The sequence below is a fragment of the Boleophthalmus pectinirostris genome, unplaced genomic scaffold, assembly GCF_026225935.1.
Source record: "Boleophthalmus pectinirostris isolate CB_2022bp ecotype Guang Dong unplaced genomic scaffold, ASM2622593v1 HiC_scaffold_12, whole genome shotgun sequence".
NCBI classification, from domain to species: Eukaryota; Metazoa; Chordata; class Actinopteri; order Gobiiformes; family Gobiidae; genus Boleophthalmus; species Boleophthalmus pectinirostris.
The window spans coordinates 26,462,873-26,487,818 of NW_026571018.1; the positions used below are offsets into that span (position 1 = coordinate 26,462,873).

Sequence of the window (24,946 nt, forward strand, 5' to 3'; positions counted from 1 at the left end):
AAAGTGAAGTTAAGAAATTTAATTGACAGGGAAAAAAGAAAACAGCTTTTATATCTGTGAATAGATAGATAGCGATTAACCATTTAAAACAAAATATTATCTCTTTTGAATGGGAAAAAATATATTTTGCCAATATAATGTACAGTGATGAATGAATTAAAACTGAATCCCTGCAAAATTAGTGGGACAAGCTCAATAACAACATGGAAAATGATGAACTACACATCAATATATAATGTAATTCCACTCTATGCAGCCAAAAACAACAGCACAACTAGAGCTTGTCGTAATCTCATGTACCACAATGGGCTCGCTGTGAAAACACAAAGGACACAATGAGGTCACCCTAATGCCTTCCACACAACACAGCATTTTGGCCACAGTTTGTGTAGTGAGATCAGAGGAGCTGTCCGTGGTGCTGAAGAGACTGCAGCTATACAGTGATACAGACAGACTGAGGAGAGGGAGGACACAGGGACAGGCTGGTACAGAGGGAATATGGGAGACAAAAGGAGATTGAAAAACTTGCCAGAAGGATTAGAGGGGATTTTTAGGGAGTGAAAGATGCAGAAATGTCAAACTGCCTTTGAAGAAAATATAAAGGGTTGAATGCACCGCTATATTATGGATTTGGAATTTTAGTGTGTTATGTATACGTGTGCCATGCTAAATGATCTTTTGGTCTAGTATTTAAAATATAATGACAATGTCATTTCAATGTATTGCTTGTGTATGTGCCATTAAAACTATATAGCAGTTATAAGCCCCTTACTTGACACTTTTTCTCAAATCAATATCAACTTTCTCATTATAAACACGGTTGTAGCTACCAACTGTTCTATTAGCTACTGAAAGTATTTGATTGCTCTTCTCTTTTCAATGTATTTTTGTATGTTTAATTGTAATGCATCCTTCTTGTCTGCAAAGTGCTTTGAATTACTTTGTGTGTGGAGTTTCTTAAAGGGCCCATATTACGCTGTTTTCTGATCTATGTTATAATGCTGTTTCATTATCACAAACATACCTGGAGTTGTTGTTTAACACATAAATCCTGTATATTCAGACTGAGTTCTTCTCTCTGCTCCGCCGTGTGATGTCATGCAGTAATACAGGAAGTGCTACACTGTGTTTTTAAACTCCACACACATTGAATCATTTGGATGATTTCAGTCTTGGAATTGCCAATGTTTATGACAAAAGATAACTTAAAGATAACTGTTAACTTGAAAATGGCTGCTTCATGACATCACAAGGTGGAACAGCTTTGAAGATGTAGACAAACTAATTTATAATAAACCGGCATTACTCCAACTGTTACTTTTGCCAGTTGCCAATTTTGCATAATATAGGACCTTTAATGTATGTTCTCAGAAATGCTGTGTTATTCTCTGAGGGCTATTTATTTAACATTTATTTATTTATTTTATTTATTACATTTATTTAACATCAAACATCAACAGTTTAAAATCAAAGACTGATATAGAGAGTGGGAGATCAGAATGAAAATAAAAAAGTAAAGAAAAATAAGTCACAACATTGAAAGAGCATGAATGGGCCCTGGTCCTGTTTTTGACCTCATTCTGCCTGTGCTCACTGTCCACAAACCAGATTTACAAGTATTCTGACACAACAGAGATGAAAAACAGAGCATGGAAACAAGATGATGTAAAAACCAAACAGGGGAGAGATGTAGAAAGAAAAGAAAGAGAAAGGGGAGGGGGTAGTAGAGAGAAAGAGCGAGAGAAATGAAATAGGCAGGACACAAACATAAAAGAGGAGATAGAAACAGAGAGAGAGAGAGAGACTGGCAGAGTGTGAAACAGAGAGAGAGAGATAACCAGAAAGAAGGAGAGAGTGAAAAGAAAGAGAGAAAGAGAGGAGAAGAGAGAGAGGGAGAGATAACCAAATAGACGGAGACAGAGAGAGAGGAAAAGAGAAGAGGGAGATACAGCAAGAGACAGAGATAGACAGAGAAAGCTGTATACAGAAGGGGAAAGAGAGAAAGAGAAGAGGAGAGAGGGGTTAGGGAGGGCAAGAGCTGCGGTGACATGAGGATAGTTAACTAGCAGAGTGGAGGTCTGAGCTGGCAGCACTGTTTGCGCATTCACCTAAACAGGCACACGCCCCACTGCCAGACTGCTGCACTTATGTAACAAAACTTATGTAACACTCCAGCACGCCACCAGGGGAGCTCAAAACTTTACTTTTGGAGCTAAAACTGGGCTTTCCGGAGAACTATTTTGTTTCGATTTGGAGATAATTACAAAACTTTTGACTCAGTTGTGTAATGACTGCAGTCTTTCTTTGAGGGGGTAGTAATGAATCATTTGGAGGAATCTTTGTTTAAAGGTCCTACATTACACAAACTGGATTCTTGTGAGCTTTAAGCCATGTTAGAATGCTGTTACCTCCTCAAAAACACACCTGGAGTTGTGTTTTGTTTCATTCACATATGTCTGAGTAATCCTTTATTATTAGTCTGTCCACATCTCCAAAGCTCAAAATGGTCTGTTCCAAGTTAACAGCCACCTTTTACCTCTTCTTCAACAGAGAAGGGCAATTCCAGGGCTGAAATTATCCAAATGATTCTTGTAAAGGTGTATCAAGTTTAAAAAGACACAGTGGAGTATTACCCCGTGGCATCACAAGGTGGATAAATGCCATAGCTTTTCTGGTGAAGGGAGACTGAATCCTTGTTTTAAGTATATTTTTTACCAGATTTTTCTCTTCACATAACTCCCTGACATTATCTAATTGTGCCTAATTGCCACCTCCACTTCAGATCCACCCCATGAACAGTATTTCAGATGCGGGGCTGTTTGAGATGTAGATGTGCTTGACAGACTGGAGTGACTCAGTGTATGTGAGTCAGACAGTGTTTGAAACTGTGTCTGAGCTCAAAAGGCTGCCATCGATCCCGGTCTGGCAGCAGCTCCTCAGCTCCAGTCTGTCCCACTAACGGAGGCACAGGCATCTACAGGCCAAGAGGAGGAGGGGAGAGATGTAGTGACTAAGACTAGTGTAATCTGTTAACTTCAAGACAGTACAGTACAGGCGCAGGAAACTAGTAATGTATGTGTACAAATCAAAAGAAATACATGAAAGTTTTGTTAAAGCCACAGTATGTAATTTCTTGGCAAAGAAATAAAAATAGACATGCATCCTTTCTCTGAGCATGCACAATGTTGTTCCTTAGCTATAATATTCCAAAGTGTGGCATGAAACATATCTATCTCCATGGAAAATCTTTCAAAGTATGGTTTTAACAATCAATATCCATGGTATCATGCAGTTGACTTTACACTCTCAGAAAGTTACACACTCCCACTTACAAGTTAGTAGTTATTTCATCCACCAAAAGTAGTAGATTGAATTAGCATTCTCTCTCTGTGATCCAAAACCCAGATACACAAAAGAGTTGGGTGTCTGGAAAGAAAATATGTGATCTCTACTTACTGAATTTACTGTTGTTTACTTTTGTTTGTCTGTTTCTTAATGTTGGTTGTTATAGCTTCAGGGATAATGAGAGCCCTGATGAAGTTATCTGGATGATAGCAAAACATTGGCTTCAAAAAAGTGAAGTCCAGTTGTTATTGTTTTAATTCGCTTACACTATCTTATTCCTGTATGTCTCAAAATGTGCATCAGTTTACAGCTGATTGTCAAATTTTATTGTAGAACGATCATGCAGATGAGGAGGAACAATCGTGACCTCTAGCCAAATATAAGAAAATGTCCAACTGAAATGGAGAAAGTGAGAAGGAGAACTGCCAAATGAATGGAATCAGTACAGGAATATCATGATACAGAGGATGTCATACTGTTCATATTGATTGTACCCACACCACTAGGACATCTGATAACTTTTGGTATGTACTGACGACTGCACTTTTTGGGGGTGCTCTGAACCAAAGTTCATACCACATTTCAATAATAATATTAGTATTAGGGATGCACCTGGTGTCAGATCTCACTGCCAATATTGAACATTTTGGTGGATCAGATGTCAGCTTCCAAGATATTGAGTAGGTCAATATAACATTTTAGTCTATAATTTGGTATAATAAGATCATTTACTGTATAATGCCGGCCCAAAAAGTCTCATAATAAAAACAAACAATAAAAAATACATATTTTTACAAAGTTGTTCAGTAATTTAAAAAAAATGTATCTTTAAATTTTAAATAATAGTTATGAAGCACATTTGAAGCACTTCTTTACTTAATGCTGTTTGTGTTCTGCCCTAGTATCAGTTGATATTGGGTATCAGTAAATTCTTAAAGCCAAAGTATCGACACTGGTATCGGAACAGAAAAAGTTGCATCGGTGCACCCATAATCACTATCACTCACAAACTGTTGCTAATACATCAGTGACTATAAAGTTCTGCCTGTTTGGATGTCCATGAGTTACTTAACACCACTGCATTGCACAAAGCAGACCACTGGTTGACAACTCTGCAACTAAGTGTGACTCAGCAGATCAGCAGGACCAGCTGGACTCCCCACTGTCCTCTTACAAGATATGACACATCAACAAATACAGATTACATCATCAGTCACAGTGTACTAAGTACTTTGTTTTATTTTTGACAGAACAGAGAGATGGTGATTTACAGGGAGGGAGAGACGGCATATGCTAAAGCTGTGGGATTTTGAAGTGTATGCTGAGTGCACTAATTAAACGCAAACTAAATAGGCATGAAAACTGTGACAAGTTGGCAGAGAGACACGTGAAATAACAAAGTAGCTTAGGAGAGACAGCCAATGCAGCATACTGTATAGAAAAGGGGAAAGCACAAACAGTGTTGCATAATTTTTTGAACAATATGCCAAGTAAATAAGAGTGATGGCGGAAAACTTGGACAGACAAAAAGATGGGAAAAAGGATGAGAAAAGTGATGCCAAACGCAAGAGGAAAAGAGCGAATGATAAAGAGAGTGAGAGCGAGAAAGAGAGAGAGAAAAAGGGAGAGTGGGAGGGGGCTGTAGTGCAGATGGGCACAGAGGGGTGACCCAGCTGTGTCTGCGTACACTTGACTTGAGTTTAATGGCCAATTAAATCTGGATAAACATGGACAGACCCAGGAGGTGATTGAAACACAACAGTGGAAACATAAGAGGAAGAGTGCAAGAAAAAAGAAAGAGTGAGTGAGTAAAACTTAAATAGTTTAAGTTAAGCTCTTTTCTTGTTTCAAGGGTGTAGGTTTGCATATGGTGGGAATATGTCACAATCATTATTTGGGGAAGACAAAATAGTCCCTAGTCTGATATTTTTCCAAACTCAGTAGTATTAATTTAACATGTTTTAGTTCACATTTTGTTTATTTGATGTTCTGAGATGTATTTAGTGATATGACAAGAGGGTTACCCCTGTCGCTATCTCATTGGCTGCAACAGAGTGATGTCATTAGTGGTGCCAGGAGCCTAAACTGGGGAAGCGGCAGGACAGGGCCAGCACCCGAAGATGGCAGCTTGAGCAGGCGTAAGTGAAGACGCTGCACACCAAACTTTGAAAACCTTTTCAAAAGGCACTTACTTGGCTTCATCTTCAATAAAACTTGCCTTATGATGAGTGGTCGAGGAAAAAGAGCGACTGTCGCCACAAGTGCACCTCCCAAACAGAGCCCTACTCGTGCTCTGTTAGCAGCCCGACTTTATTGACAATATTCCATGAAAAAATGTATGGACATGACCTCACAAATATCTCATCACCAAGAAGCAAAGGAAAATCTTGTATAAACTTCTACATTGCTGTTATCCATTGAAGAATCATCTTAGATGGGACACAAACTGGACATTTTGTGAACTCTCTGTGTTTTTGGAAAAACTTCATATAACATATTGGGGGAGGTCAACATCTAAACTATTTGCAATGAAAATCCACAATAACAATTTCTAGTGATATATGATGATATTAAAATTACCACCACCCTTAAGTTAGTTTAGTGTGAGATCTAATTTACTGAAACAGAGACTTAAAATGAAATGAGATTCTTATATACAAAATTCCAATAATGCCTATGGGATTCTGAGTCATGAGAAGCACTTTGTGTTGCATTTTTGTATGAAACGCGCTCTATAAATAAAGTTTGATTGATTGACTGATTGAAAAATAATGTAGCAATTAATAAGCAAAAAATACTTGAATGGTGAAAATGTCAAAAACAGGAAGCTGAAACAAAACCTATGAATATAGACTAAGCTTTATTTCACCCACAGACTAACTCCTCCTTAAAGGCAGGGCTAGTTCAGGGCAGAAAACATGTCGAGCTTCTCGGTCCTGTACCATGGATTGAAAATGACAGCTGGATGGCAATTTCAAAAACGCTGTGAAAAACACTTTTGAAACTTTATCTACTCTGGACCACTCCTGGACAAATGAGAGATTACACCGATTTTATTCTTTATTGCAGCACAATAGTGAACAGTAGTGGATTAAGTAGTCGCTATGTGTGAGAATGAGACTGGAGCCTGTGTGTAAACAGAGCTTAGATGTATTAATAGTGCCGACATGTCCGTGCACTAATCCACTTATAGACGGTCTAACTTCTTGATCAGACAAATCCACAGCACACGCAATCACTGGCTCTGAGTTATGACAACATCGCTCTGAGCTATGATGTCATAACCAAACAGTCTGTTCATATAAAGTTGTATTGCAAGTTAAAGATGCACTGTGTGACTTTTATGGTGCAGGGTCCGTCAAATGCCTGTCTCCATGGAGATGTTATTGCTTTGTTTGGAATGTTTCACAGTATGGTATAAACCTTTCTATCTTCATGGAGACCAAACCATGCCATTACAGTTGAGATCTGTGGAGAGGCGACCACACTCACAGTCACAATGCCTTTTTTTTTAGGTATTTTTGAGCTATAAACCACCTGTAATTTAAGAAATGTTTCATGTCATACTGTGGAACTTTCCAGGCAGAGAGATGACATATCCATAGAAACAAGCAGGTAATGGACCCCCAACTAAAAAGTTACATAGTGCAGCTTTAATGAGAGAAAAGGTGTTACGTTTTTAATAAATGAATGTATTTTTCTACACACAAATGAACACTTCTGACTAAAATGGAAGTAAATTAATTCATTTGGTTTAAATCTCTTAAAATGTGTCACCTCATAAATACGGCCGTGTTTATTAAATGTACTCACATACAATGTTTTAGGTAAAGTCCAGAGATAAAACTGTGCAGCAGTGGTGTAACAGGATATATAGCTTTCCTCAGCTTATGTCTCATGTTACCAGTAGAAATACACAGACACGTTCTGGGTCTCATATTTCTACTGGTGAAGAGCGTTCTGAGTGGGAAAGTGTCAGGACATATCAAATACTCTGGTACCTGTTCACAACCTGTTCACTCTAATTGGATTACAATTACCAATGCTTTGTTATGGTCCTCTCAAATACACACATCCTATACAATTCATTAGTCTTTCTATATAATTTACAAAGACAGATCACTTTAAACAAGGTCAGAATACAAAATGTACCCAAATCTGACTATTTCTTTGCTATTGCTATTACTATTTATGACTTTTCTTTCAATAAAAGCAATATAAACATACTGTATATATGACATTGTCACTTTTTCAAACAAGGATCAAAAATGATACCTACAGTGAAACATCATTGGTTACTCCAGAGTTGGCAGTTTTCCTAATCTGCGCATTTTCAAAGAGTCTTAAAATAGTAAATCAGTTATTAAGCAAAATATCAATTATTTAAGCTGCCTTGACGCGACTACGAGGATAAAAAGAGAACTGGTCCAAATGTGAGCTGTAGCCCACTGCCTCTGGCCTCATTATAGGGTTAATGAAAGCAGGAGGCCATCTTGAAGACTTTGCGTAGGATCTTTGGGTCTACAGAGAGCTGACAGAGGCCTAGAAACCTACTTCAGCTCACAGGCGCATCAGTGACACAGCTAAGAAGGCCTGAGCTCATGCCTACATGCAAAATGCACTGTCTATTTAACCCCTCAAGTCACCTGAAACCAACGCACACTCACTTAATTACTTGTACGGCTGCTGCTGATCAATAATGTAGGACTGACAATATAGTTTCAAAGGGCCACATCTCAGTCCTATAGCAACACTGCACTCCTTAAACTGACTTAGTATGTTATTGGGATGCATTTTTAACATTTGCTATTGTGTGCTTGCTTGTCTTGCTGCTGTTATTTTCCAGTTATATAAAAGAGTTGACAATAATCTTTGAATGTAATAGTATTGATGCACAAGTAAAGAAGCTGCCCATACAATGGCAGCCGTATTGTAACCATGCCTACAGACCCAATCAATATAATTTCTAAAAATAGCCTAACCATAACAGTCCTCCTCCCTGATACAGAAGTGCGAGAGCTGCAATTATTGTGTAATCTCCCGGACAGCAGCAGTAACCAATGGCGACCGCACAAAATGCTGATGAAAAAGTGTGCCACTTGCACCACAAAGGAAGGATAGAGAATTTTCAGATCTTATCAATATCAAAAGTACAAACTTAGATAAACAGTGAGTTGGATTGGTTTGTGGAAGGGCATCTAAGCATACGGCAAACATGCAAAGAGGATAATTGCTCTAGCTAGCTACCTTGATAAAAGACAAGTTGAGAGGAAAGACAGGAGTTTCGCTTCACTTCAGCACCACTGAACGGACAGCTCCAGACCCAGAAGATGACTCAACAGGCATGTCCGTGCAATGTTCATAAACCATAAGGAAAGAGATATATTTTTACAAGAAGCACAAGGTGGCAATACTTTTATAGCAAATGTGCTCTATTCATCATAATGACTCACAAATTAGCCATTTACAGCATGATTACTGCTGTGTGACGCTGAATAGCCTGACGTCAAATGCAATTGGTTCCAAAATAATATCTTTCATCATGAGTTCTTATGTTGCCAAGAGTATTTTAAAAAGACACAATTTCTTCAGTGAATCATTTGCCTCAATCTAATTGTACTGAAGTCTCCGTAACAAATAAACAACAAAATTTCACTATATCCATACATCTATTTTGGTTTCCAGCTCTAATTTGAGTCTCTTTCTACCACACTATTCCATATCCCTCCTCTGTACCTCTAAATTGGTCCTCTTTGACCCCAAAACAAAACATATGCTCTTCTTCGGATATATCCATTCCATATCCTGCTTCATCTTAGAATCTTTAACATCCCCTATATGAAATAATGTGTTAACAGCCTAAATAGTAGCAGTAATAGACAAATTACCTCGTTATATAGTGTGTGTCTTTTCAGTCTTTTTATATCCTAGCTCTGCTGCAGTGACTTGCAGATGAAAAAGGTGGGTGGACTATCAGGGGGGTTGTGATATTTGTATTTGAGGTAACAGTAGTGAGTGGGAGAGGACTCCGACTCCATTCATAGATTTTAGTCAGCTGAACCCTCCAGTTTAAACTGTGGACCCTTTTTGTTCTTTCTCCTTGCATGGCTGCTTTTCATTCACAAAAGCCTCGTGCTACAAGAATGAGCACCGACATTAAATATTAAGATGCCTTTTATGCTGTTGATCCTTATGCCTTTTAACTGACCTTAATGCAATGCCACACACGTTTAAAAAATCATTTTGTGCAAGACATGATAGGGTAAAATAGGAACTCACATTCAGATATAATGCTAAAATAAGACTCCACCTTACATGTTAAAAATCTGCAATATCTAGGCTATTGAACTTGAACTTCAATGGTTTGATGCCATGGTAACACTCAAAGCTGGCCTCAAATAGGCCTACTTTTGCATAAAGCAAGCAATGCTTTGGAGGCGACATAAATGATATTTAGAGTTTTACAGTGCTTAATAGAACTACAGTGCCTGACCAAAACAAGGGGAATAAAACCATATCACTGTACTAGGCTAAGTCTTCACCACTGCAAACAATATATTTTTCGCATTCATCTTTCAGTTTCAGAAGACAACCAAGTAACTATGTTCGTATACAGTATTTCAACCTATAACAGAACAGCTACCTGATGCAATACGTTCAGTCAAATGTACTTTTTCATGTAGCCCACTACTTTAGGACCCATGGTTAAGTAACAAAAATTTGACAACTTTGGTTAGCACCTAGCCAAAAGCAACCTTTGCTCTTGGACATAGCACATTAATTGTTTTTAAACTGTAAAATAAAACTATATAATATGATCTCATAGCAAAAAGGTGGATGTCTCCTTTACCAAACTACAATTGATTTTGCTAACTTCAATTTTTTAGGGAGTGTTTTCTGAATTTAAATTAGTGACATGATTGCACCCGAAACAAAGCAAATGCCTTGATATGTGTGTTTACCATAACAACAACAAAGCAGTGTAAGGTTGTGTAAACTCTCACCAGTTTCCCCTCTAGTGTGTAGATCTTCTTGACCACTCCAGAGTCCAGCTTTATGGCATCTGTGATGTCCGTCAGCACCTGCTCATAGGAGTGTGCTGTCTTCTTGTTGAGGAGGATTCGGACAGCTTTACGGGGCTTGACTCCGCTCCTCACCACGGTAACCAGTTTGGGGCGGATGAAGTCCTTGCATTCCCGGAACTCCTGTTGAGTCTTGGCACTGCCCAGAGACGCAGGCCCACGGGAAGCTGCTGCTGCTTTGACATTCACGGACCAGTTGGGGTTGACGTTTTTTGTGTAATCCAACTTTTTGTACGCTTCAATGGAGCTGCAGACGTAGCTGTCACCTGTCAAGTGTTTGGAAAAAACAGCAGGGTTGTCAAACTGCCAAAACACAGCTCTTATGTGTCATAAAAATACTGGGACAAAGAAAACTTCACAAACATGTATAAAGGTAAAAGTATAAAGCCAAAGGTATTTGGGCATTTGTATTTCATTGTAGACTTTTTTTCTTTATGTTTTAGCAAATCACTTTGTTACATTGATATGAAACTTTGTATAGTTGTTATTAAGGGAAGAAATATGGATAATTATTTGGTAAGTCTGACAAAAGCCAAATTGGGATCCTCACAAATCTGTAACTGCAGCTGTACATTACAAATACTTATAAACAACACACATGACACACATTAAGAATGATCACAGGTAAGTTTCATTATGTTCAATCTAAGGAGAATCTTACCATTAATGTAAAGTGTATAGTGAATGTGTCACTATATTTGGAATTTTAAATTGAAGCCTTCAACAATACTGCACCTATTAATAGTGTGTTAATCATTAAGCCACAAAAGTATGTTTGGCTCTAGGCAGTGAGTAAAATAGCTCTTTGAGGAGGAGTTGTTTGTATCATGTAAACAGTTAGGTTCTATTAATTACAATACTTTTTATATTTGGTTGTCCTCAACACACAAGATTTGAGAAGACCAGGAAAACAACAGATCAAATGATCCCTCTTATATACAGAGATGGATACTATATTATCGCCTATGCATTTTGAATAATTGATGTGCGTGTGTACATAGGATACATTGGGGATAGACATAGCAAGTTGGTTTTATTTTTACTCTATACAGTACCTTCCACAAGCTGCTCAATATTGGAGATCTTCTTGGACCCATCCAGGGTGTAGATGGTGCGCACGCCTTGGGGCAGATTCACATTATCGGACAGTGAGCGCGTGAGGTCAGCCAGGAGGGCGTCAAAAGTGCGAAACCTGTCTGCAGAAATGGCGTAGACAATCCCGTTGAAGTACCTGTCCCCATTGCGGTAGAAGCGCACTTTCTTGGCTCGCTTTTCGGAGCTGAGGGTCTTGAGGGTGCGTGTCCGGTACAGGCTGCAGTGGGCGCTGTGCGTGGGACTCATGACCCCGTTCATCTTGGCGCTAGATCGGCTATGCCTCTGTCCCTTGTCCCGATCGTCAAAGTGCTCCGTCTCCATGGCGTATCCGAGGCTTACAAGGACACCGGTACTATCTGCAAAACCCCACAGAAATATCTATAAGAATGTAAAAAGTTATCAAAGTCAACACAAACAATCGACCGTGGCGCTATGTACGTCTGGTCTGCGGAGTGCCCGTCTGAAAATAACCCCCTAATGACAGATTAAGTGCGGTTAAGCCGAACAGCGGACAGTGCGCTACGGCTACACCGTCTGACATGGGGCAGGTGGAGGAGAGGGACGGACGGGGGCACGCACACGCAGCCGTGATCACGAATCGATTGGAGACCCATTGTAATAGGCACTTTATAAATATTCAATAGCTCCATGCCACACTACAGCGAAGCCATTTGACACGGGGTTTCCAAAACAACCAAACAGCCTAAATGTTGTACTTTGACTGCAAGTTGTTGTTTTTAGCAGTGGTACTGCGTACGTTCACGCAGAGTTACAAAATTGGCAGATATTTGTGAATAGATATGGGAAGAGAGCTTACTGAATCTTTGATAGTCTACATTATTCAATTTTGTTAAGAAAAAAAAAAAAAAAAAAAAGATTGATATAAAACTAAATAACACAACGAGCCTGGCCCCAAAACATAAGGATGCTATAAGTGCACATAATTGATTGGATTAATCTCTTATAAAAGTACTGTTATGATTATGTGATGAATTATGAAATTATTATCCTACTTACCAACTCGAGAGATCAACTCCTCGGTAACCTCCAGCGTGACAGTCTTTAATGAAACTCTTTATACAAAGAAACTATAATTCAGAGAGTAAAGAGAGGGGTCCACAATGCAGTAGCCTACCCCCTTAAAGCCGGCGTGTGCCCCTTTGTTGTCCGTCTGATGAGGTCCACTCCACCACACACCGCGCACGAGGAGCAGTCACGGGCTGGAAAAGCACTGGGTAGCAGCTGTCTCCCCTCCCATATTTTCCCTACCTCCACCACCTCCTCTCTCTCTCTCTTTCTGTTTCTCTATAGCTCGGTCTCTCTCGCTTCCACGTCACTCGCGTCGTGATTTTCATTCACCCCCACCTCATTAGGATGCGAGCCCACGCTTAACCACCCGTGCCTGGGATGCGACTGGTCCTGCACGCCTCACCCCCATCTATGGATAAATCAGCTGGGCGGCTCTACATTATTCTCTTTAATTGACCATTATAACGACGGCATTTGTTCTGGACGCAGTGCTGACCAGTGCTTTAATGGAGTGGCCAGTCTGTCAAATCCTTTATGAATAAGACAAGCCGTCAAGTTTATTATAGCACATGTGTAGGTCCTAAACAAAGCAATTCAACGTGATTTACAGAAAAAAAAAGAGATATTTCTCTTGGACCATCTCCAGCATTTACACTTGTGTCCCTTAATAACTCAACCTTTTCTCCAGTTTTGGGGCAGACACAAAGAGTATAGAGTAGTATGTGAAATCTGTGTGTTGAATGTGCCATTAGACCTTTAAGTAAAACCATACAACTAGAGCAGCTTTAAGTGTGGCATAGTGGCACGTGAAATGTTATGCAACACAGTTCTCCATTGTGTACACTGCAAGTCTCCAAGGCGCTCAGAATCAGTTCAAAATATGGTGCAGCTTCAAAGTATTATGCAGCACGATCATAATTAGTTCTCTCTGAGCGTTTGTGTTTATCTTACATGAAGAAGACAACCCCAGGGAGACCACTAATCATGAGAGATTAGCAGCAGAGAGGATAGTGCTTTTTGAGAAGTTTATGAATGACGAAAGCTATGGTTCAAATCTTGAAGTGACTGAAGCTGAAGAGTTTTCCTTAAAAAGAGGATCTATTTTGGTGCATGTGTGGGACTCCGCTGTGCATCACAAACTGAACAGTGACAAAACTGTCCCTGCTAAATATACACTGTGAAGAAATGTGGCAGAATTTACAGCCCTATCATACAAATAAACAAAGTAAATTCAAATGAGGTGCTAAGGTGTACCTTGATAGAGCAACCTATTGGGAAAATTGAGGAGTTCTCTGGGACTGGCACTTTGTGGCAATGCCAGCCTGGGATAATGAGAGATGAGCATCAGATAAACCTGCAACAAATCAATATGCATGAGGAACTATATCATTTGTTGCTCCACCACAGGAGAAAAACATTATAATCATACATAAGTACACGTATGATCACATGTACAAGATAGTGTATATAGACCTTCTAGCATCATACAAATATAACTACTGTATATATTTATAGAATCGTCAGACTGCAATCTTTATAATCACTGGTACTTCCCCTGAGAAGAGTTTGACAGAACTTTAATGGAGTGATCAAGTTCAATTAAAAAACAGTCACATTGTGAACAGTGGCCAGTAGTAATGACATTTGCTTTGGACATTTGCCTCCACAGTGCATGGGCTCAGTGCCTAAATGAGACTGGAATATTTACCCCTGCAGTATGACTAAGACATTTTTAAAGTGGTGCCTCTTTTTATACATACCATCTCTACATGTAATAATCAACTTTATAACATGGCATTTTACTTACTAATACTAATACTGCTGACAATTCTGACAATGCTTCCCATGACATAACATACCAGGCTAACCTGAAGCACACACTTTGACAAAACTTTACAAAGACAGAATGTATAAGGGACTGGCTGGTCAGGCAATGACAATAGATTTAACTCCCTCCACTCTACAGCTGAATCTCACTGATCTGGGAAAAAAAGCAGCATTAAATAAACAACAAATGAAACTTTATTTAGAGGTACATGTGCTCAGCTTCACACATGGTTCTTTTTGCAGAGTCACACAGATCCCACAAAGCCACACAGAGTCACACAGAGTCACACGGAGCCACACGGAGCCACACAGAGCACTGACTGGATCAAGACGACAGACAGACAGCACTGGGAGAGTTTGGTTCTGAGCTATTTGTCACTGGGTGTAACCTGTCATCTTAAGATGTCCCAGTCTACCGCTCCAAGATTCACGGGCACATAGCAGTGAACCAAACTAAAACAGGCTGGTTTATAAATCTGGAGAAGGCACATAGAGACGACACTGTGGATTTGCTCTGTCTCAACATCAAGCTGCTATCTTTAAATGAAGTAATTAATCTAAGTCTAACAGCCTGTCACTGTGTCATATTAAGGAGGGGCAGAGATTAGCCAGCTATTTAAGAAATATGAGTGAACCTTTAGAAGAAAGGAGACTGTAACTGTACTTACAAAGATAAAATATGACTATTTTTGGTATTTTGATATATGGGCAAGGGCCTGTACCCAATTTTGAACACATTTAATATATATATATAATAATGTAAGTGTAATGTAAACCAGAGTGATCAAAAGTCCAGTTCTGCACAACTCAAGTTTGGATCTGCAGAGCTTTGTAAAAGCATTTTTGAGTTTTTGATCTGACCAGTAGCATATTCTCAACAATAGTTTTTATTTTTCCCACACTGCATTTAAATTATTAAATTTAAAGTAAATTCAGTTTAATTTAATTCAAGTCAGTTTGAGCTTGTCCAAAACTCTGCTTGGCTTCATTGCTTTCGACAATTTGTTTCATTGTATTTCATCACTAAATAGTGTGTAAAATAGTCCAAAGAAATGCCAAACTTTGTTGTTTGTAAAAGCTGAATTACAAAAAACAGCATGCAGTATCATAGCTTAAATGTCAACCATGAGTTCAACATATAGACAAGATATGGTAGATTTCACATATCAGGGTTCCACTTCGATAATGGCAACTGCCGCTTGGCATTTACCATAGGGCACGCATTATGTTATTTTGAAAACCTTTCAATATGAGTCAACCGACCATCATCCATAGTCAAGTCATAGTGAAAAATATTACAGTAGCAGGTTTAGTAGTAAAAGCTAACCTTTACAGTACACTGACAGAAAATCATCTTTCAAACTCCAAAAAACAGCCTTGTTAAAATTCAGTTAGTTGAATAAAGCTTTTCTTGTGCCCACGTGTGAAAAGGCGGTCAGTAGGTGGAACAGGAGCTGGCTGGCTGCTCTGTGGGTGAACTACACTTGAAGAAAGCGTTGGATGATGCGTGGTGATGCGTAATGCAAGAGGTGGGAGGTGCCTTTAGAAAAAAATGTGTGAAAATGTCAAACTCAGCAGGCTACAAATGCATTAGCAGACGATCTCCTGATCTGACAGCATGTAATCTTACTCATGATCTCTACTCAACAGAACATGAGAAGGGAAAGAGTGGATTTGTGGTTGAAATAGGTTCATTCATATTCATGGTGATCGAAGTCAGTTTAATATGGTACTTTGTCTTACAGTGTACAACACTGGGCAAAAATAAAAGTTTTAAAAACAGCAGTTGCTTTTATGACACACACAGAATTATATTGTTCATTGTCAACACATTTTAATCATATATATTTGTGCAAAATATCATTCCTGCCTATTTACAATGCACTCATACAGGTAATAGATAAGAATAACAGACTTGAAGTTCAAATGTGAAATGCTATTTCTGTTGACCACAATATAATTGAATTTTTAATCTCTTCCTATATTTAAATGCATAATAACTATAGATGGATATTTATGCAATCTCTTCCTGAAATGTTATATTTAATTTGACACATGACTAAGCGTGCAAAATCATGGTCTGGTCCTTGTTTGGTCCCATTTTGAGTGCGTGGAGTTGGTCTGGTCCTGTTAGTCTTGGTTTAGTATAGATCTAGTCCAGGTTTTGTTCTGGGTTTGGCCCCATTTTTGATGTGGTGAATGTGCAAATGTGAACGCATTCTAAGGCTTTGCACAGAACTGTTGAATCCTGTAATGGAGAGAGTACCAGTGGCCTTCAGTATCTGCATTTGGTTGGGGCTAATGTTTCAGGTAGTGTTTGAGCGTTGGTAACCTGCTCCCCCTCTGGGATTTCTTCTCTTTTTTCCTTTCAGCTGTAACTCCTGTGGCAGTGGCTCCGCCCACAGCACCTCCAGGCCCTTCTGGCTCTACTCTCCGGCTTCTTGGCTTCACTCTGTATTCAAAGAGATGCCTATGAGAATGAATAAATTATGCAATTCAGTGTAAATGTGTGAATTCCATTTACAGAACATGTGTTTTAAATTCAAGCAGGTTTATTTGACCATATTTGTTATTATCCTCACAAGGTGCATCAACTGCAGAGAAGTCTTAATTCTTTATATGGCAAAACTAATGGAAAGCACTACATCCAAATAGGTTTGACCAAATGTAAAGTCCTGTAGTATCATGCATATAGCACTGCACCCATGTCAGGAATCTTAAATAACAGTTCTAATCTGAAGATATGCAAACAAAACACTTTTTATATTTATTATCTCCTACTAAGTTCTTTTCTCCTCACCTCTGTTTGCTTTCAACTGGTCTGTGTGGCTGGGTGGTGTACTGTCTTCTTTGGACTTCAAGTGTTGAAGACAACTGTAAGTAAATAAAACTATAAAAATAAGTAAATAAAACAAACAAACAAAAAATAATATAGATAATATTAACTGACCCAACCTACATGTGATATATTTTAGATTTTAAAGACTTTTGTGAGCTTTTAGTCAGAATGATGTTGCCTTGTTAGAAACATACCCAGAGTTTTGTTTTGTTTTGTTCACACATGTTTGAGTAACCCTTTATTACTATAGTCTGTCTATATCTCCAAAGAGACGGTGCAACACTTTGATTAATCCAGGAGTGATTCAATATTGAGAAGGATTCAAGGAGTCCAGATGGCAACTGATGAAACCTTCTCTACATTATATCTCCAAAGCTCAAAATGCTCTGTTCCACCGTCATGTAGTGTAAGTTTAAGTTAACAGCTGCCGTTTACCTTTAATTCGGTAGATAAGTAGAGCAAGGCAATTCCAGGGCTGAAATGATCCAAATGATTCAAGTGAAGGTGTGTGGAGTTTAAAAACATAGTAGAGCACTTCTTGTTTCACCACATCACATCACAAAGTGCAACAGACAGTTTTCTGTTAAAGAGAACAACTCAGTCTAAATATGCAGATTTTATGTGTTAAACATGTGTGAATGAAACAAAACAACTCCAAGTATGTTTCTGATGAGGAAACAACATTATAACATATATCAGAAAATAGTGTCATATGGGCTCAGAGCTGTTACTGTAAAGGTTACAGGATACAGAGTTGTTCTCAAACACATTTTAATGTACTACAAGTGAAATCTATAGCTGAACGCCCTTGACGTCCTATCTGGTTCAGCTCTCACCTATTACATAACAGCAGCAAAAGGATGAATGAGAAATTATAACTAGGCCTTAGAGAGAAAATGTAGAGCAAGAATCTGCAAGCTCTGCATATGCAACAACTTTCACAATACACCACACTGCAAAAAAAAAAAAAAAAGAAATCTAGCCAAGTTAAGATTACTTTAATTAAAAAACTTTTATCAAGTAAAATGGTCTACCTTTTTGGACTTAAAATGTGAAAATACTCTAAATAATCTTGCTACTCTTACATAAAAAAACAAAAAAAAACAAAAAAAAAAAACAACTCTTTGCACTTTTTACACATTGGTTTATCAAAAATAAAATTTTAATTATTTTCCACTGTGTTTTTCACAAGTTCATAAAAATGTCAGGAAACCATTTTACAGGTTAGAAACATGTGCCTGAACAGCAGTAACCATGGTTGAAGATTCCATTCTAAAACTACACTTTTCTGCTCCTCAAAACCAGGCACATCTCAGGCTCATTTTGAGAGCTGAACTCAACAGTGTGGGTGCACTTTTGTAGTCTCTGGTTGAATCTTCACTTTCACTGCCTTTTAGCTTTATTTGTTATTGTGCCTTAACATATAAATATCAAGGCTCATGGACATCATTACTCAAACAAATGTTTATAAATATTTATATTTTATTCACTGTTTTATTCATTTGTTATGTTGCACCATACTGCCAAAGCAAGTTCCTATTTTGTACATTTTATCCACTGACAATGGCAATAAAACTATTTTCTTATTCTGATCTAGCAAGCCTCTTTCTACAAGCCTTCTATGCACCCTTTGTGTGCTCATTGTCTCAGGCTTGAAATGTAATCAGTCTTAGCCTCAGAATGTTCAACATTGTGCTTGAGGCAGCGGGGTTAGTCATTAACCCTAAAAACATCCCTGAGACTGTCAGGTAAGTGTCTAGATCAACATTGTTAATTATAGTTGATTTTATGCTCAACTAACTTTGACTCTTTTACAAATACATCCAAGACTATTATACGTGGCAGAGAGGTTTGCGGACTTGCTGTCCCAGAATGTAGAGGAGATGCCCCGCCTGCTTCAGCCAAGGGAGGTGGTCCTGGAGGTGGTCCCTAACCTCATATTCAGCCTGTGGAGGCCTCCTGTGGATGCTCCATATTTTAGCATGCTATCCAAAGAGCTGACTCCTCCGACCATTTCAATGGCCCAATCTGTCCTGGACAGGCTTGAAAAATCCATCTTCTCCATGGTCTAGCAGTGCTACTTTTATCGTTGCTTTCAGGATCAAATGGTCAAGAACATCATTGCAAAAATCATTCAGCTGTTTCCAGAAAAACAACTTTTTGTAAATTTGAGTTCCTATGCAAAAGTGTGCTTCAGGTCATCACCACTGCCTCAGCTGATGAAATCGGTCAGCTTCCCGCAGATATATATACTGAGGAGCTTCCACAGCTCACCTTTTGTCTGAGGACCTCCACAGTGAATGGCCAAAGGAACTCTCAGAGGAACTGCACAAATAACTAGTTGAGGCAATCCCTAATATTGAACCATTTCCTGATATTGGTTACATCGCTGCTGAGCCGATACCTGATCTCAACCAGATTTTTAAAGCAGAAATCTCTGATCCCATAATGAGTCCTGAACTTCCTGATCCAGTACAGGCTCTTGTTACAGTAGAGTCTAATGTAGCCGAGACTTCTCATACAACAGAGCTCCCTGGTGCAGTAGAACATAGTAGAGTCTGATGAAGTAGAGCTCTCCGGTGCAGTACTGCTCCTTGATACAGTTGAAACTCCAAATACAATACAGTACACGGTAGTGGCTCATGATACAGTAGAAGATCTGCTAGATGCAGTAAAGGTCTCTGACACAGTAGAGACTCTTTATACAGTACAGTCTGATGAAGTAGAGTCGCCAGACAGTGTTGAGCTCCCTGACACAGTAGAGCCTCCTGACACTGTAATATACAGTTGAGATACAGTTAGACTCCAAATACAATGGAGCTCCCTAATGCAATAGAGACTCTTTACATAGAAGAGATTTCTGATACTGTAGATCTACTTAATGCTGTAGAGCTTCCTGGCACAGTAGATCTTCCTGATGCTGAAGTGCTCCTTGATACAGTTGAGGCTCCAAATACAAAAGAGCTCCCAAATGCAGTAGAGACTCTTTACACAGTAGAACCTCACAAGGCAGTGCCACTCCTTGATATAGTTGAGACTCCAAATACAGTGCAGCAGAGACTCTTTATAGAGAAGTGCTCTCTGATCCAGTAAAGCCTCCTGAGAGAGCTCAGAGTTAGTACAGAGCTGCTCTCTCCTCACCAGGCTTGGCAAATGAATTTATCATCAAGAGATATGTAATTTTTCTGTCACAATTTGGTGTCAAAAGTGGGAATCACAAATGGTTGTCCAGAACACAGCCCAGATGGTCTTCTTCAGTTTTCTTTCTGGATATATGAAGCTTTCAAAGACAGACATGGATGGACATTGGCTTCTGTCCTGGATCACCATCACTGGATTTGAAGTTTTGCTTGGTGAGCTTTTGCAAATTTGGCCAAAAGACACAGAACCCATGTGCAATTAAAGATTATCAGTTACATTTTGAATATGACTTTGGGTGTGATCATGGTAAATTTTCAACAAAATTGTCCGCTTTTACAACATTTTCTTAGAAAACTGAACAAAATGAATTTTGTCTTAGACAAACAAAACTCGAGGTCAGGGTCAGGGTTAGGATAGGTTCAAGGTGAGAAGACGGCTAGGGGCTAGGGGTTAAGGTAGGGTTAGGGGGTTTAGGTTAGGGTTAGGTCAGGGATTAGGGTCAGTTTAGGGTAGCGTTAGGGTCAGGTTAGTGTAAAGTTTAGGAGGTTAGGGGTAGATGGTAAGGGTCAGAGTAGGGTTAGGGTGTTAGGGTAAGGTTAGGGTTAAGTGTTAGGAGGTCAAGGGGTTAAGGTTAGGTTAGGATAGGGTTAGGCTCTCTAGCGCCTCACATTTAGCAGTGGGTGTAATGCAAAGAGGGAAATTGAAGGTGCAAGGGCACTGCTCAGGTACAGGCAAGGGCCCGTTATTGCAGCTTGCGACTATATTTTTATTGTGTGTTCATTCAGTGTCATTCATTGTGGATCAAAATCGGGTATACAGCTTTTACCTTCTGAATTTTAAAAAATAGTAATGTGCCCAGACTAATATAGACTGAAAAGTGTGAGTCATTTGGTAACATTTTCTTGGCTGTTTCTTACCTTTGCTATCTCCGACAGATAGGCCCGCCTCTCATCATTGGTTTTATGAAATGCCTGGGATTAGAAACACACCACACAAGATCCAGTTACACGGTTGGATTCAGGGATTATGATTGTTTTATCGGCAATAATCTGTCTGCAGTGGTTTATGGTGGGGCTGCTGGCTGCACATATTTGAGGAGCTCCTCAGTGTTAACGATCTGCAGATTAGGATTAGAGCTGCACGTGCCACATATTCATTCACACAAGTTCTGTTTGTTTCAAGGGAACAATAAACAAAGAGGTGGCTATACACCCTAACATACCAGACAAAGGTTAGAAATTATTTGATTAGTAAAAGCAGAAAATAAATAAGTCTTAAATCATGCATTTTACCTTGCCCTCTAGTTCGATTTGGTGATGACAGTCTTTCAGCTGGGACTGGAGTTCTGATTTCTCATTGGTCAGAAGCTTCAGTCGTTGCCTCAATGTTTCCTAAAGACAAAGATTTTATTATTTTACAATATGGGCTAAAACTTCAGTAAATGTTCAGGGTGGAAGGACTGTAATGTTGTAAAAACATAAATATATCATGACAACTTTACTTTATGTTAATCACTATTCATTACTCATCTTTGCACTGTTTCTCTTTACCCACCTCTTGTATATAGCCCAGATTTTTTTTTTTACTTGTACAAATTGTGTCATTATTCTTTTTTGACACCAGTTTCTTGCTATTTTTGCCACTTATTTTGTATTTATTATCATCATTTATATTTTTGCTCTTATTATATTATATTGTGAAGAGTGAGCTATTGTGTCCAAATAATTTCCCTTGTGGATCAGTAAAGTTTCTCTAAATAAATCTAATAAGTCTAAATCTAAATATCCTGCTGTATTTATAGCTGGGTCCGGTCAAACAGAAGTATACAACAAGGCCAAAAATTCAAGTTAATGCATCTGATATAAAAAATCTATTCAACAGATAGCATATGTACTCTAGTTTATGAAACTGTTTACCTTTTTCTGTACCATTTTTGGTTCTAAAGTTACATAAGTTTTAAACAGACAATGTCACATGTTCAATTTTCAGGTCCTGAACAAAAATTCTTTCCCAAATTTCAAAGACCTGCAAATCCTCTTCAGGTTAACTTTCAAAATTGGTCAAAATTTCATTTTGAAGTAATATTAAAGTTTTTGTAAGAAAAAAGCTGACAACTTATGCAAAATCATGCACCTTCTACTTGCTTGCACAATTTTCCCTCCGTTACTTTTCCCTCCGTTACCATGACCTTTCTTAATAAAAAATCTCATTACTCAAAAAGTAAGAGGTTTTTCAACCTAATCTTGTACCATATGGTAGAAAACTATATTAAGTAAATACTCAAACCAGTTTGTTAAGGATATGTAAGTGAGAACCGGTAGTTATCGCTGTTTGTATTTATTGCCCAAAAAGTGCTGCATATTTCATTCCCTCCGTTACCGACATGAGTTTTTACATTTTTTTGTCAACAACTTGAAAGAATATTGCAGGTTTAACTTTACCCTGTTGGAGTGTTAACTCTTTCCTACATTCTGATACCTTACATATTTCAATAGTCCCTCTAGTTTCTGAATAAGAGCTGTTTGAATGTAAAAAATAGGCCCACTTGACCGGACCCAACTGTGTAAGTTTATAGCACATTTTATCTGAGTTTCCATAAATAATCCAGAATTTCATGGTCACTCTGTAGATAAACTAATGAGCATCTGTTACTTCTGCCTCAGGCTCCCCCACATAGACTTTCTATTTCCATCTCCACTATTGAGGTGTTAGTCTTCTGTTATATTCAACATGGCCTTATTTAGACACCAACAATAAACTCATTCATATGGTTAGTACTTTATGATGTACCTTTAAACACCTTAGCTGGTATTACATGTACTAAATATAGATCTTATGTATACAGAACAACTGTTATGTAAAATGTATAACCAGCAGAGGGCACAAGAACACTAATGGTGCACTGCATTGCCACAGTGCAGGAATTGGACCCACACTAAATACAACTGCTGCATGTACAAAGGCAGTAAAGAAGTACTGTGTGCGGTAAAGGTGTATGGACTTAACAAAGAAAGAGCAGCTTTGTGGATAATCATAAAATGTTGTAAACCAGAAGAGGTCCTGAGTTTGGAGAAGAGATACAGGTCACATCTGTGGAGATGTGTGTGTTTGTGTGTGTGCTTATTTAAGCAAAAAAAACAAAAAACACCTATAACTGTGTAATAGCATGATTGATAAGTATGTTATACAGTGGAACATTTCAGACAATAATATATTCATGAGACAAGCAGGGGGCCGATATGGTTGCATAGTGCTCCTTCAGTAGTGTTTGTATGACTTAAAAATATACAACGATTACTGCATCAGGTACAACTGTAATTTGTGATTTGGTTGTGGTCCAGTAGACTTAAATGGCCTGAGCCTGTATCAGTGTGTGTAGTGTTAAAGCATTGTAATTAGTGTGCATTACTCTCCCATGGTTTGTAATCCTCTGATTACAGTGCACTGATTAAAGTCGGGTTTACTCAGCTTCTCACAAGAAGCCATAGACAGAGCAGCTGGCAGCATTGCTCCTGTCAGTGCAACTCTGATAGGTAGTGTATGTCTACCTCCCTCTACTGGTGTGTTTTCAATATTACAAGATCAACGCCAAAATCGTACATACATGAAATTATTTCAGTATTAAATGTTTAGAAAATTAAAATTATACTCACAATTGACATTTCATCATAAGAGCGTATGGAGGCCAAACGATCTGGAAAAGAACAACACACAAGATCCGGACTGTTACATATCCATCGCAATGAAGTAAATTACAGATTCAGAGAACTCTTAAAACATTTGATTTTACCTATAGGGTTTCCTCGTAGATCTTCTAATCTCTCCTTTATAAGAGAGTTTTGTCGTTTTAATTGTCCATTCAGCTCTACTTGTGTTTCATACCTTGTCTTCCATTCATTACCTGGACAGATAGGTGGTCAACACAACACACAAAAACACGTGCCAATTCAAAATCTAATCCTGTCTGTGGGATTCTTGGCTACGTTATTCACTTTATTGCTTTTGAACATTTTACTCTTTGTTTACGTGAGGGAGGAGGAGGAGCTGTGCATTTATCCCACTTACTGTCTCATGCATTAGGTTATAGTGTAGCCTTAATTATTAGCAAATTATAGCCTAACAAAGTGCACGTACCCTCTCCGTCAACACTGTGTAGTCTTTCTTGCAGCTCACACAATGTGCTCCTTAGATCCGCCACAGACTCCTCTAGCATTTCTCTGAGACCCAAACAAAACTGTGCAACATTTCCACCACAGAAACAATATAAATCATAAAGAGCTAAAATCAGAATCTTACTTGACTTCCCTCTCCTGCTCCAGCTCAGCTTGAAGCTGGACCAGGTCGTATTTGTGATACTCGTTATCTCCGGTCATGTTTCCGAAAATCTGACGTAAACTCGTGCACTGTTGAAAAGAAGTTTGGGCCTCGGCGTTTCCATGGAAACGCGAACTTCCGGTAAAAGCGGAAGTGGGAACATATATGTAAACAAACCAGTTTCTTGTTGAGGTTTTTTATCTGCATGAAGTAGAGCACTATTAATCACAGATGCATGGAACTATGATAGAAATTAACCAGTCCAATTTAAGAA

At 38.7% G+C, this 24,946-nt stretch overlaps 2 protein-coding genes across 4 annotated transcripts in view; both read right to left on the reverse strand.

Moving 5' to 3' along the window:
• The window catches only part of dclk1a (doublecortin-like kinase 1a), a 61,659-nt gene extending 48,987 nt beyond the window's left edge, over positions 1-12,672 (reverse strand). The window contains exons 1-3 of one of the 2 annotated variants that reach the window (XM_055148928.1): positions 12,540-12,672; positions 11,483-11,878; positions 10,350-10,693 (exon numbers count right to left, since the gene is read on the reverse strand). In XM_055148928.1, coding sequence (XP_055004903.1) covers positions 10,350-10,693; positions 11,483-11,843 — 705 coding nt within the window. In that variant the 5' untranslated portion in view covers positions 11,844-11,878; positions 12,540-12,672. Of the gene's footprint in view, positions 1-10,349; positions 10,694-11,482; positions 11,879-12,539 lie in introns of those variants that run through there. The other variant, XM_055148929.1, reaches the window with a different exon arrangement.
• A 3,647-nt stretch (positions 12,673-16,319) lies between these two features.
• On the reverse strand, positions 16,320-24,787 carry ccdc169 (coiled-coil domain containing 169). 2 transcript variants are annotated; one of them, XM_055148832.1, is made up of 9 exons: positions 24,655-24,787; positions 24,493-24,575; positions 24,149-24,259; positions 24,012-24,052; positions 21,651-21,749; positions 21,276-21,329; positions 17,179-17,252; positions 16,711-16,830; positions 16,320-16,626 (listed from the first exon to the last, which is right to left on the reverse strand). In XM_055148832.1, the coding sequence occupies exons 1-9, from the start codon at positions 24,729-24,731 to the stop codon at positions 16,599-16,601; spliced, it is 687 nt and encodes a 228-aa protein (XP_055004807.1). In that variant the 5' UTR covers positions 24,732-24,787; the 3' UTR covers positions 16,320-16,598. The 2 variants fall into 2 exon arrangements, with proteins under 2 accessions (XP_055004807.1, XP_055004806.1); XM_055148831.1 differs by having other exon boundaries at positions 16,320-16,830.
• Between the last annotated feature and the right edge of the window lie 159 nt (positions 24,788-24,946).